This window comes from Carassius carassius, chromosome 32 (genome assembly GCF_963082965.1).
Source record: "Carassius carassius chromosome 32, fCarCar2.1, whole genome shotgun sequence".
In the NCBI taxonomy this organism is placed as follows: Eukaryota; Metazoa; Chordata; class Actinopteri; order Cypriniformes; family Cyprinidae; genus Carassius; species Carassius carassius.
Genome location: NC_081786.1, coordinates 6,520,574 through 6,534,771, shown reverse-complemented (window position 1 = coordinate 6,534,771; position 14,198 = coordinate 6,520,574). Strand labels below are relative to the sequence as shown.

General features: G+C 37.0%; 1 protein-coding gene across 4 annotated transcripts in view; it reads left to right on the top strand.

The window, feature by feature from the left end:
- Positions 1-14,198, top strand: part of daam1a (dishevelled associated activator of morphogenesis 1a) — a 57,238-nt gene that overhangs the window by 28,572 nt on the left and 14,468 nt on the right. For all 4 annotated transcript variants that reach the window (XM_059520016.1, XM_059520017.1, XM_059520018.1 and 1 more), the window contains 4 exons: positions 4,288-4,521; positions 9,931-10,020; positions 13,322-13,393; positions 13,799-13,893. In XM_059520016.1, coding sequence (XP_059375999.1) covers positions 4,336-4,521; positions 9,931-10,020; positions 13,322-13,393; positions 13,799-13,893 — 443 coding nt within the window. In that variant the 5' untranslated portion in view covers positions 4,288-4,335. The remainder of the gene's footprint in view (positions 1-4,287; positions 4,522-9,930; positions 10,021-13,321; positions 13,394-13,798; positions 13,894-14,198) is intronic.

Here is a 14,198-nt window from a genome sequence, read left to right as displayed (position 1 = left end):
AGATTGGCCACTGGCATATTGTCAACTTGCATTATTCACTTGAAATAATTTCACAAACATATTACAAAAATAAATAAAAAAAGAAATGGAGTGGAATGTGGCCTGGCCATGTTTTAGTGAACTCATCTGCTAATTGCTAAATAAATAAATGTAAAATTGCGGAGAACGTCTTCATTCTCAAAGCCAGATTTTAGGGTACAAATTTGAAAAAGAGCAACCTATAACAAATCAAAATGCAGTTAATGTTGTCTTCTGTTCAAGTTGATCTAATAATAGACGTGGTATCCATTCTTATGGGGTGAAGTGTGTGGTCTCTGCTCACTGATTGTTAGACCAACTAGCCAGGCCGGAGCTATTTTCACACCATGATATAAACCCAGCGGTGAGAAAATTCCAAACCTCGCTCAGGAGAACAGCTGTGTCTACTCTGCTAAATAGTTACAGTGTGAGAATCGAGATTCTCTTCCGCGTTGGGAAAAAAATCAGGCAAGGCCATGTTAGTGTGAACATCCAGATTGTTGACATGGCCGAGTGAATCATTCGTTTCAGCACTCAGAAAAAACACAGAAGAGTTTCCTCTGGAATTTTGCTTTCTTTTTGTCTTACTTCTCTGTTTCCTTCCTTCCTTTCTTTCTTTTTTCTCGTTCAAATGCTTTCTACTGTAGCTTTTCCGGTATCTAGCGGTTTTCTTCAATCAGATGCTGCCAAAATGCACACTGTGCATGCAGCCTTATATCCTAATAAACTGAGTCAATAATCACTCACATAGAATATACTTTCTTGATTGCAAATTACTGGAAGGCTCATTAGATTTTCAGCAAATCATTCTGAAGATTCCTCTCAAAGGACCAGTTCAAAAGAAACGATTCACTGATTCATTTGAATTATCAAAGTGTTCACAGACTCCTTGTGTGACATTGCATTTGTTTTTTAAATAAGCATGCAGTTCAATACTGTTGTGTATTTTAATGTTAAATTCAGTTCGATAAATAGTTTTTGTATGTATTGAGTTTCATTAGTTGTGTTAAATTTAAATTGACTGAGATTGAGTCTAGCTCGGGTGAATTTTTATTTTTATTTTTTTTGATCCATCCATTATATATCCTCATAATTTTCTGCTGATTCTCCATCATCTTCTAAATAAGAGACAAAAGCCTCAGAAAATTACATTTTATATTTTGATTCTGATTGTTGTATAATTCCAAAGTAAACAAAGTGGAACTTTAAATTGATGGAATTGTTTTCAGCATTTCTTTTCTCAGATGAGCTGCAGACAAACATTCAGGGGTCAGATCATGTTGTGCATCACTGTTTAAGTCTGTGTTTGGGTATGATGGCACTATAAACCTGCTCTGCAGGGTCAAGTACACTGAGCACATTTTACACAAACACACATACCCTGAACTCCAGCATAATCCTCAAGCCATTTAAACCTTTATGTCCCTGTTCTTCAAAAGGGAAACATCTGGTCACTTTGAGCTTCTGGGCCTGATCGTAAATTCAGAGTGAAGTTTATGTTTGACTTCTTCGGGGTTGTGATGGCCTTAGCACTGGAGCTCAGGCTGGTGTACTCATTAAAACAGAACTGGATGAAGATAAAGTTGGACATGGTAACGTTCGTCATTATTCCTAATATGGAGAAAGGGGACATGAACAAGGTTTAGTCTGTTGAGAGGTCAGGGCCAGTTCCATTGTGTGAGGTCTGAGGATAAAGAAAATAAGAAATCTTAAGAAATCTTGGACATTTGGGGATGTAGATCAAACAAAGTGATGTTGTGGCCGAGTAATAATTAGTAATTTGGCAGACACTTTTATTATGAAGAGAAACAGATTACAAGGACAGTTCCTTGGAGTACCCCGTTTTTTTTTTTTTTAGTTTTGAAAAAGTTAATTTAGTCCAGAAAGGATATTAAAAAACACCATAAAGGTGGTTTATGCACTATATTTCAAGTCTTCTTTTGCCATACAATAGCTTTGTGTGAAGAACATGCTATATATCAAGTTGTGCAGAAGCTCACATTTTACACTTTGGTCTGTTCTTCATAGCTATCATATGGCTTTGGCTTTAGAAGACCTGCACTGCTGCATTACCTTTATGATGATGCTTCTTGAAACTTCTCATGCCTTGATTAATTGGGTTTCACTGCATGTAAAATAACCGTTCATGCATTTTTCACATTGGTTCCCAAAGGTTCTTTTCATGCTACACTACCACACTTTGGTTTTTGCAAAAACAACTGTTTACTCTTGAGAGTAAAAATACAATTTCATCAGGCCTTGTGAAGAGCTTCTCTGTTTTTCCACTATTAAATTGCAATATTCCTTTGCAGTTGACTTTAACTTCTAGATACAGATCCAGTTAAATATTGAATTATTATTACTCATAATGCACATTGCAAACAAGTTTTTGTTTTCTCTTAAAGTGATTCACATATAGTATAATGTGATAGCTCATTGCTTTAATAGCGGTTTTATCTGTCTACATGACACTGTGCATGTTGACTTATGCTGCTGTGTACTGCTGGAGTTTATCAGGCTTATGTGAGTGTTGTAATGGGTTATAATATCATACAATGCTGGCATTAATATGAGTCTTACTGCACAAACACGGATAGATAATCCCACTTCTCATTTGTTGTAGTAAATACTGTTACGATTTCTATATTTTTTTGAGAATAATTTCTTATCCCTACTAAGGCTGCAGTCATTTGAAATATACATTAAAAACAATAATGTTGTCAAATTTTACTACAATTTAAAATGCATTTTCCCCCCCTAAAGATATTGTATATAAAATGTATTTTATTCCTTTGATGGAAAAGCTGAATTTTCACTAGGAATTACTAGTTTGGGAACATTTTGGCTTTCAACCCAATGAAAAGGTAATTTGAGGTCATCGGGACATTCTAAAACACTTAACGTGAAAAACGCTTAACGTGGTTTAATGTACCAATACAGTGATATTAACAGACCAAACTCACTAAACATCATACTAATAAAGTATCTACAAAAAATCAGATGATCCCTGAATATGAATTCAACGCGTTTAATAACACGTTAAGCCTTTTCCTCTCATAGAAAACCATCATAAGGCTTAACGTGTTATTAAACGACTTGCATTCATATTCAAGGATCATCTGTTTTTTTTGTTTTTGTTTTTTGTACATCGTATACTTTATTAGTATAATGTTTAGTGAGTTTGGTTTTAAAAAATCACTGTCTTAGTACATTAAGCCACATTAAGCGTTTTCTTATAATGGTTTTCTATGGGAGTAAAAAGGCTTAACGTGTTATTAAACGAGTTGCATTCATATTCAGGGCTCATCTGATTTTTATAGATAATATACTTTATTAGTATGATTTTTTTGTGAGTTTGGTCTGTTAATATCACTGTCTTAGTACATTAAGCCATGTTAAGCGTTTTCCACGGTAAGCGTTTTAGAGTGTCCCCTGTCATCCAGCGCAGCTGCCCCCTCAAGCATCAGGTCGTGGAGCAACATCAAAAAGAACAGCTGAGACCGGCCGACAGTTAGGAGGAGCTGAAGCCTTTGCGAAATCTGTAAAATACAGCCGTGAAAGTAACAGGCATACCTGCTGAAGTCACGGACAACCTCCGCGTCAGTGCCCATACCCGAGAGAGCATGAGCAGATAACGAGCTCACACACGCTATCTGCTTGAGGAGTACATTGACTCCAGCGCGAATCCACTGTCCTGGTGGGCCAGTGGTGGCGCGATAATCAGTCTAGATTTCCGCTGCTGTCCAAAGTCACGCGCAAAAACGTGTAATACATGTTAGAACTCTTTGATTTCTTAAAAAAAACGTATTGGAAAACGCATGTTCTTGTTGCTGTTTGGCATTTAACAATAAACCAAAAATGTTTTAAAACGTGTCTCTCTGTCAGTTAAAAAAGCAACAATATATGCTACATAACTCAATGATAGAGCTTTGTATGCAGCAAAATCAGGATAAATTAGGTATGTAAAAAAAAAAAAAAAAAAAACCGGCGGTAATACCGCATATCGCGCTTTTGAGCCACCCATAATAACCACAGGGCAAATTTCTTAACCGCGACAGCTGTAATCACACATCTCATGTGACATATGGCTGCCAATAGCCCTGGGTGGCAGTATGATTTTCAGTTGTGTCGTCATGTTTTGCCATCCACAGTTTCACTGAACTAAGAAATTATTAACAGTGTATGTTTTTTTGTTTATTTGTAGCTTCGATGTCATCCGTCCTAATTGTCTTTTTTTCTCATCCTTAATTTTTGTTTTCTCTTGCACAGGGGGTCGTAGCTAAAGCTAAACACATTTGACTGGCAGGGCCTCTGGCCATGATGGCCCCACGTAAGCGAGGAGGGCGGGGCCTGTCATTCCTCTGTTGCTGCCTGAAGAAGAGCAACCATCCTGAGATCACCTACCGCCTCCGTCATGACAGCAACTTTACACTGCAAACCTTGGAGCCCACCCTGCCCATGCCTCCAACAGAGGAACTGGATGCCATGTTCACTGAACTGGTGGTATGTGTTGCACCATCACCTCCATACTTTTTATTTTGTTTTCCTTCTTTTGTTTTATTTATTTCCCAAACTGTTGATGGACGGGTAGATAGATGGATGGATGGGTAGATACTGTGCATGGATGGATGGATGGATGGAATGATGGTTGATAAATGGATTTTGGGGTATGGAGATTGTTAGAAAGATGGATGATAAAAGGATGGATAGGTATATGGATGAATAGATGGATGGGTAGGTACTAGGTAGTTATATAAATAGATGGACAGATGGATGGATTGATTGGTAGATGAGTGGATGGATGGGTATGGAATTATATTCCGGACTTTATTCAAAAGGAATTGCAAATTGTATTTGCAATTGCGTTTTCAATTTGTGGACGCATAAAATGTGACATAATCCAAACGCAAATGCAAATCGCGCATTATCGTTTGCATTTTCGTTTATGCGAACGCACAGTGTCTGCCAAATTTAAAATGGAAATGCAAAGTCTATTTGCAATTGTGTTTCCCATATCTTACGAGCTGTGAGCCTGTCATATTTAAATAGCAATATTAATTACCACATTTGCCTTTTCACTCTCTCTGCACTGTGCATGTAAACTGCCAAAACTCAAATGGAATCGCAATTCCTTTTGCATTTGAATTTCCAACGTCTACACGGAAACCTGTCAATCAAGTGACAGGGGTGGGGCCATTTTATTGGGCGTGTTTGCATTGGGAAGTGACGTCACTCACAGTCGACGGTAATAAAAGAGGCAATTGATATAATATTTAGTTTCATTTGTAATGACTGTATATATACACATTTCCCTGAACTTAGTACATTTCTGCTGCTATTATTATGTTTAAATGAAAAATAAAAGGAGGCAGTGGTATTTCATATCCTTTTTTTGTTTTATTGTAAATACAGTGAGGAAAATTGCAGTAGTCAAGGCGAGCTGACTGAAGTTATCAAGTACGCTGCTGTTTGCAGAATTACCGGACCTGCGTCCTCGCAGACATCACACTCCCGAGTCGAATGCACAAAGTCTGAACTACCGAGGATGCAAGTCCTAAATCAGCGTACTTTGTATTGAGAAACGCGCGCAGACCTACGTCACCAGTCTTATTTGCCTAATCTTCCCGGTGTTACGGTTTAACTGGTTACCGTGTTATCTGGTGACCAACTTGGTTCAGGTCTCTGCTGCAGATGTGCTGGAACGACAGCAGCAGACTCGGCGATTCTGAAAGCACAAACTGACACGATATTAAGTGTTTAATAAACGCAGACTTGCTCATTGCATGATTCAGATATTCTTGTAAAGATTACATGTTATTAGTATGATCGCCCGTTTTGCGGCTGAAGTAGGATAAACAAAAAAATAAAGAACGTCTGTGTTGGCCTGGGTTTCGAACACGCGCTAAAAGACGGCGTGCCGCGAGTCACTAACCACCAAGCTATCGAGCTACACCAAATTAGCTCCAGATCTCTCGATTGAAGACAGGAAGCCGCTGAATCAAGGAAATGTGACCTTGTTAACTTGTGACCTGTGTTTACCTATTATGAAAATAAACCATAGCAGATCACTGACTACATTTTATGGCTCATGATGTTAAAGAACATTTCATAACGTCTCAGACAACTGTACATTTGTGGCTACTGTGGTTTAATTATAAACACTATCGATAACTCCTATTTACCATAGTAAAACATGGTACATTGTAGTATGATCGAAGATACAATAAATCTTTCAGAACAGACTTGTATATGTGCATTCCCAGAAGAGATGAGAAATGGATTTGTGTTCAGCACCACAAAAAGAACATAAAGTGTCAATATCAGGAAACATCTTTTTTTAAGTAAAGCTTCACAGGATAGAAAAGATGAAGTAATTTTTAAGACGCATCCTTAACCTTACTGGTTATTAAGTATTTAGATGACAAAGTCCACACTAATTAATTAATAATTATTTATTACCGTCGACTGTGAGTGACATCACTTCCCAATGCAAACACGCCCAATAAAATGGCCCCACCCCTGTCACTTGATTGACAGGTTTCCGTGTAGACGTTGGAAATTCAAATGCAAAAGGAATTGCGATTCCATTTGAGTTTTGGCAGTTTACATGCACAGTGCAGAGAGAGTGAAAAGGCAAATGTGGTAATTAATATTGCTATTTAAATATGACAGGCTCATAGCTCGTAAGATATGGGAAACACAATTGCAAATGGACTTTGCATTTCCATTTTAAATTTGGCAGACACTGTGCGTTCGCTTAAACGAAAATGCAAACGTAATGCGCGATTTGCATTTGCGTTTGGATTATGTCACATTTTATGCATCCACAAATTGAAAATGCAATTGCAAATAAAATACAATACAATACAATACAATTTGCAATTCCTTTTGAATAATGTACGGAATATCATTCCATAGATGGGTATATAGAGCACTCATTGTAGTCTAATTTTCTTTTGGTTTATGTATTTTATTCAACTTTCTATTTGCTGTAAAAAGATTAGTTGTTTCAACTTAAGTGTTTTAAGTTTAGTCAACTCAAATATCTAACTTGTCACTTAGTACATTTTAACATTTCAGGTTGGCTAACATTAGGACTGTGCGATATGAAAAAAAAAAAAAACCCATCGCAATTTCTTTGATCAATTTTACGATTTTTTTTTTTTTATCACAATTTTGACACATACAGACATGCTTTACAGTCATAAATGCATTCAGTGTTGAATTTGAAACATTTTCCAAAAGAAATCCAATTAGAGCTTCATCAAAAAGTTGTAACGTCTCTTGAACAGACATAATTAAAAATAATCACTTAGTAAAGGTGTGACAAAATGTCTTGACATATAGCAAAAAAAAATAAATCCTGTGTCCAGGGATTTTTTAAATTTTTTTTGCCATGCATTGGTCATAGAGCTCATTGTAGCGGTGCCTCAGGTGTTGAAATAGATTTGTTGCGCCAGGTTCACACATTCTCTGTCTGCAGTGCGTAGAAGCAGCATGGACTCATTTCGCTTTCGCACAGGATGCTTTTGCAGTCCTCTCCAGATCCGCGGCTGTTTAACACAAACACAACATTTATCCATAATTTTGATTACAATACAGAAATACAATGTTTCATAGACATATTCACGATTAAACTCAATAAATATAGCTTCATTTTCTTACCTCCACGAGTGCCATCAATTATTGCCTTATCTAAAAGTGCACTTTTCCTTGTTTTAAAACTAGCCAAAAAGTCACGTTGACAGTGAAACCGTAGACATTAATTATAATAATTTGTGTACTTACTACATTTCCGTGTCAATCCATGTTAATTTTTAATGTGAAACTTTTTGCTGTCACTTTAATTCAGCGTGTGCACTGCAGCATGATTGCTGTATGACTGCTGCAGATTCATCGCTCCTGGAGTATGGCGCTATTGTATGAGCTTGGAAAAAATGTGCATCACAGACGGGGAGGGGGGTGGTGGTGGGTTTTATCCTGGTATTACATATGCCTGGTCTGTTCTGTTCTCGTGCTCCATTTAGGTGCACTGCATTTTGATTGGTTCGGATAGCATACTCCGAGAGATTGGGGCTGCAGAAAATCATGATATAAAGCAATTTTAGATTACAATTTCGATTAATCGCATAGCCCTACAGCACAATTAAATAGATTTTTGTTGAAGTGTAGATCTTTGGACACAAGCTACTTTGAAAGTCAAATCTGGTCTTTGGTTTTGTCAAACATTATATTGGAAGGTATGTTAAGGATAACCTATTAAAACAACACTTGTGTTTATATCCTGTGAGCTTTCACCACTGCATTTTTTGCTAAGACAGAACATACAGTGTTCATAAGCACGCAAGCCCACATGGCCAAAAATCACAAATGGAGCCTGTTAAGTGGGTTCATTCACATTAATCCCATCGGAATAGTTAGAAAAATGCTTGTTCTTCATTTGAGCACTGCTTTGCTCCACCATTCCTCCATTTGTGGAGTGAATCAGTGCTTGTCTTGGACTCCGTAATATGGGGAATCCAAGCATTCTCTACTAATGGTCCAGTAAAGAGTGTTAGACAATGCACGTTCCCTCATTAGCTCTGCAGACTCCATTGAGTAGGAGAACGTCTGTATGTCTCATGCCCACTAGCGCGTGACCAGCAGGCATTTGGCACAGATGGGCTCATGGATGACTTGCGTGCACCAGACTCTGTCCCAAACGCAGCCTGTCCCCTGCTGAGTCTTTGAGGACTCAGAGTGAACCACAACTGAGACCTCAATCTGTGTCATGTTGACTTGATTAAAAAAGGAAAATGCTTCTAGCAGGCTTTTGATTATGTGTTGATTTGAGGGAGGTGAGAAAGCAGTCCTAATCATGAAGTTGAAGGATAGCTGCTTCTATCTAGATGGCATTTAGTGAGTGTGAAGGATAGAAGATCAAAATCTCAGGTTCAGTTTTTTCCTGCAGAGACATAAACGGAGAAACTATGAGAGAACAGTCTGGACAAGATCAGATTTTGACCTGACTGCTTCTGCAATAGATGTGGTGTCTGGATGTGATGTTTTCTCTCTGGAATCTCTGCTCAAATATACATGAGTACTTATGAGTTGAATTATACGATTTTCCTGTATTTTTCATTCTTTTTATTCTCATTATTTCCTTATGGAGCCTGTTAAAGTGGTCTTGGGACCTGCTCATTGTATGTGTCTCTCACATGATGTTAATTAACTTGTGCCCAAACATCTGGACTGAATATGACCAATTTGGGCCAGAACTGCATCATGGGAATGCACAGAGGTCACAGGAGTGTACAAGCATTCATTGATGGTTTACATGTCTCAATCTTTTCTTTGCCGTGAGGAAACAAGGACTCCCTATCTCACACAGAATTATGGGAAATTAACCCCGGCTTGAGGGTCAGTGATATACAGAGGCTGATGTCAGAATTTAAGACATGTTTGTTTTGTCATGCCTTATAACTGACTGGATAGGATACCTGTGTGTGTTACTGCCAAAATCAAACATTATTATTTATTATATTGTATATAATGTATATTCCTTTGAATCTATCTATCTATCTATCTAGCTATCTATCTATCTTGTCTGTCTAAAAAATTGAGCAATCAGTTTTTAAGGAATGTATTATATTATATTATATTATATTCATCTTAGGATTTATATTATATTCATCTTAGGATTTATATTATATTCATCTCTTAGGATTTATATTATATTCATCTCTTAGGATTTATATTATATTCATCTTAGGATTTATGTTGTATTTGTATTATATTCCAAATAAGCAACCTAAAGTGAAAATTTTCATTATTTAACTGTATTAGAATGTGACTTTTTATTATTATTTATTTTTTTTGGTGATTGAGTTGACAAAGTATGCATTGTTTTAAAACCTATCATCTTCTTCTCAGGATGAGCTGGATCTCACAGAAAAACATAGAGAGGCCATGTTTGCCCTTCCTGCCGAGAAGAAATGGCAAATCTACTGTGGCAAGAAAAAGGTAAGTAATTGGCACTAGATGAGTCTGGGCAGGGACTCCCATTACAGATGCCTTTTCCATTTTCTGAAAGACCTGAACATATAGCCTGGCATTGACCATGCATAGACGTTTCCTAAAACAACTCTGTTTCCTGCGGAGACATTTCATCTGGCTTGACTGTGGAGTTTGAAACTGAACAGCTAAATGTATGAACAGTCGTACTGTACATCCAAAAAAGGACCTAATAAAAATGCTGCTGCTCTAGTACAGGCTTGGCTTTGGGACAGAGAAGTGGTGTTGAGTGCAAGGGTTTATTTTCACAGTACGTGTGATTTGGGTCTGAGGAGTGAGAGGTAACAGAACCCAGGCTGCCGTGACACACTCTGTAAACTCTCGTTTATAGGAGGCATTTACGCCAGTGGAACTAAAGAGCAAACCACACAGCAGTGGTCTGAGGTTTCTCTACAGCTGCTGGAGTATAAGACCAGTTACCTGGTCACGACTCACCAGGGGAGCGCTCTTCAGCTGCTGACCTATTGTCCTCTAAAACACATAAAAAACAATACTGTCAATCATTATGATGTTAGGAATGAACTTTATTCTCATTCATATGTTTAAGCAAACATTTATGTTGATGTTCTGTGCGATGGATCAAGGCTTTGTAAGCTTATACACTGGTAGAGGTGTAATTTCAGTTAAAATTTTATAGCTTATTTTTGGTTTAAAGGGATAATTCACATCAAATATTTAATATTTATAATAATAAACCTGTATGATTTTGGTTCTTACGTGGAGCTCAAAATAAGATATAAAAAAATAAATAGTATTTTTAGTCATAGAGTGAAAGTCAGTGGGGCTCAGATTTCCAAATGTGTTCTTTTGTGTTTCCCAGAAATAATACAGACAGACTCATCAGATTTGAAGTCTTGTTAGTTTGGTCTCGTCTTGTGGCTGACTAGAGCATGTCACGAAAACTGTTTCCATTGCAGTTTTGTGATATATACTTTTTTTCAAACTGCCTGAAAGACCACCTCATGTAAGCATAATTAGCTTTTTGCAAAATTGACGTGTTTCCATTAGCTGTATCTTAAATTTGCAATTTCAATTTGTGCAATTTTAAGGGTACTGGAAACACGGCTACTCTCAAATCCTATCTTTAATGCACCAAACAAATAGTAAAAAAAAAAAAAAAAAGTTTTATATATTTCTAATGAAGCCAGTTTCAAAAGAGGTAATTGTGAATTATTTCGGAATACTTTTTTTCTCACAACTGTGTCTGTGAGATTATCTTTCACAATTCTGACTTTTCTTCCCAGAATTTAAATTTATATCTCCCAATTGTGAAAGTTCATTTGGGATAGTTACCACCAAAAGTGAAAATCTGATGTTTATCTGCTTACCCCCAGGGCATCCAAGATGTTTCTTCAGTAAAACACAAAAAAAGATATGAACTCAAACCATTGCAGTCTATCAGTCCTATAATGTAAGTGGATGGATATCATGGCTTTGAGAGTCAAAAGATACAAACTAAACCAAATTAAACCCTGAGGCTCTTGATTTGTAAAGACACAGAACGATTGGTCTGTAGATAGTGCCAATGGTCCATTTGAGACATAGGTGGCACTTATAAGTCTGCTTTCCACCGTAAAGAAGATGATCATTTTTTTCTCTGATTTGAGTTTCTCACAATTTTGAGTTTACAATTTAACATACAGTTGTGAGTTTATAATTTGAAATTAAATAAACTCACAAATCACAGAAAAAAAATTAATTGCAAGATGTTAACTTAAGTTTATAACTTTATATTGTGATTTATAAATTCAAAGTTCGGAGAAGAAAAGTCCTAATTTTGTGAGATGTGTTTTGTGAAAGAAAAGAGAGTCAGATTTGTGAGATAAAAAGCAATTACCTTTTATTTTTTATGGTGGAAAAAAAAAATTCCAAATCTTTCGCTGTATTTTATTTTATTATTTATTTTATTTTACACCCAACCTGTCTCAGAATGTTGCATTATCCCAGCTCCATAAAATACTGAATGCAGCGTGTCAGCCAACTACACCTGTAAGGCCTGAATCAAATCTCCTCCCAGTGGAGTTTTGGGGTCTGCGCAACATGTGGAACCAGCACCGTGCAATATAATGAGTACTAAAACTACCATCAAGATGTTGAGGCCAAAGTACAAGTGAATGTCTGGTATGAAGTATTTGTGTTAATAATAACCATAATGAGATCTTTCTCACCCTGTGTTTTGGTTTCAAGCTATACTTTTATTAATCTCTAAACTCCTATGGTCTAAAATAGTTTAGTTAAATTGTATAATTGCAGAATGTGGTTATAAAACAATGGATGGACTTGTTAAATAAGATTCCTGGAAGCTTATGGGCTCATGTGGTGTGTGAAACCCCCCAAAACAACCCTGGTTCCCAATTCCAAACTTACCCTGGCCAGCACAAGTCAATCTTAGCCTGAAAGAGCAAGCAGCTGTTATATTATAGACACACTAAACACTGTGGTATTGTTTCCCAACCCCTGGCTTTGTATTAAAAGCTTTAAGAAATCAGTTACTCTGGGAAAAGGCATGTTTTGGACTGAATTGTAGCCTTTTAACACTCTGCCAGAGCGTTTAACTCCACATTAGGAGTGTAGTAGTGCCGAAGCTCAGTGTCTTGTGTCTGTTTTCAGGTAACAAGAAGCTTCTCATGCAAGGTGTCAGCTGTGGACGTTCACACATTAAAATATATCAGTTCACAAGAACTTTTGGGTTGTTGGATGCGATTTTGTGGGAATCGCAGTGGTTAGATAAGATATGTTCTCACACATTGTGACTGTGGAAATGCTTGAGAACCTGGCAGTACAAAGAGATCTGTGTTGGTGTGGAGGACAGTACAGTGATGTTTGTGTGTTTCAAATCAGAATTCACCCAATTAACTTCCTTGTTGTGAATGATTCATCTGCGTGTTATTCATAATCTTTTGTAAATCCTTCTTATTTTTTAATTCCTCCTCTTCAACATCCACTCACATAACTGTCTGTCTGTCGTTCTCTCTATCATTCTTTCTATCTATTTATTGCTGTATCATATCATTCTTTGTCTATCATTCCATCGTTTGTTCTTTCCATCATTCTATCTGACATTGTCTATCCAAACATGTTGTGCTGTAAAATCATTGTCTTAGAATAATTAGTGTTGGCCTAACATTTTAGATTATATTTTTCCGTTTTTTTTTTTTGTTTTGTTTTTTAAGTTGAAAATTTCTGTCTGTTTATATACATTTGTGTTTATATGATTTCAGTATCGGGCTAATCTTTTAGTTTTTTATAGGATCAGGAAGAGAATAAGGGGGCGACCAGCTGGCCTGAATTCTACATCGATCAGATCAATTCTATGGCTGCTGTAAGTATGACTAACAAACTAGACAGCAAATAATGAACACTTCCCTGACCACACTCGTTTCCGTCTTTGCCCTGAGGATATAAAAGTCTCTTAGTCGAGAGGGAGTCATTAAACTCACATATGTTGCCCTCAAGGAAGTTGTTGGGGATGTTGGTGTTTTATCGAGTGGTAAACAACTATAAATATTTCATAGCGCAAAGAGCGCTGATGCTCAGATAATTGGTTAAGCTATAAATTCACTCACGTTATAGCACAGGTTTCCTTTTGTATTACAGCTAAAACTTTTTTGTGGTGATTTTTTTTTTTTTTTCAGTTTATATGCAGTTAGGTAATTTAACAAAACTCTTACCTGGCAAACTTTGGACAGTCCAATAATTATTTGCCTCTGTTAAATATCACCACCAGAGGAAGTCCCTGCTGGCCTTAGAGAAGGAGGATGAGGAGGAGAGGAGTAAGACCATAGAGAGCTTGAAAACTGCTCTCCGCACGCAGCCAATGAGGTACACACACACACACACACACACACACACACACACACACACACACACACACACACACTCACTCTGTGGGCCAGTATAATTCTTTTTAATAACTCTGATTAAGCACATTGCCTTACACATGGCTGTGTGCAAATGGAGCATCTCTATTTCACTACGTGCTTCACTAAATTGCATTGTGCATACAGTATTAGATCTATTGCTCTATTCCTGTTGTGCTGAGACTGACTTGTTTATGCTCTTTGCATAATAATATGAAATGCTTCTCACAAAAAAAATCTGATTTCACATCTAAATCAGTAGGAAAA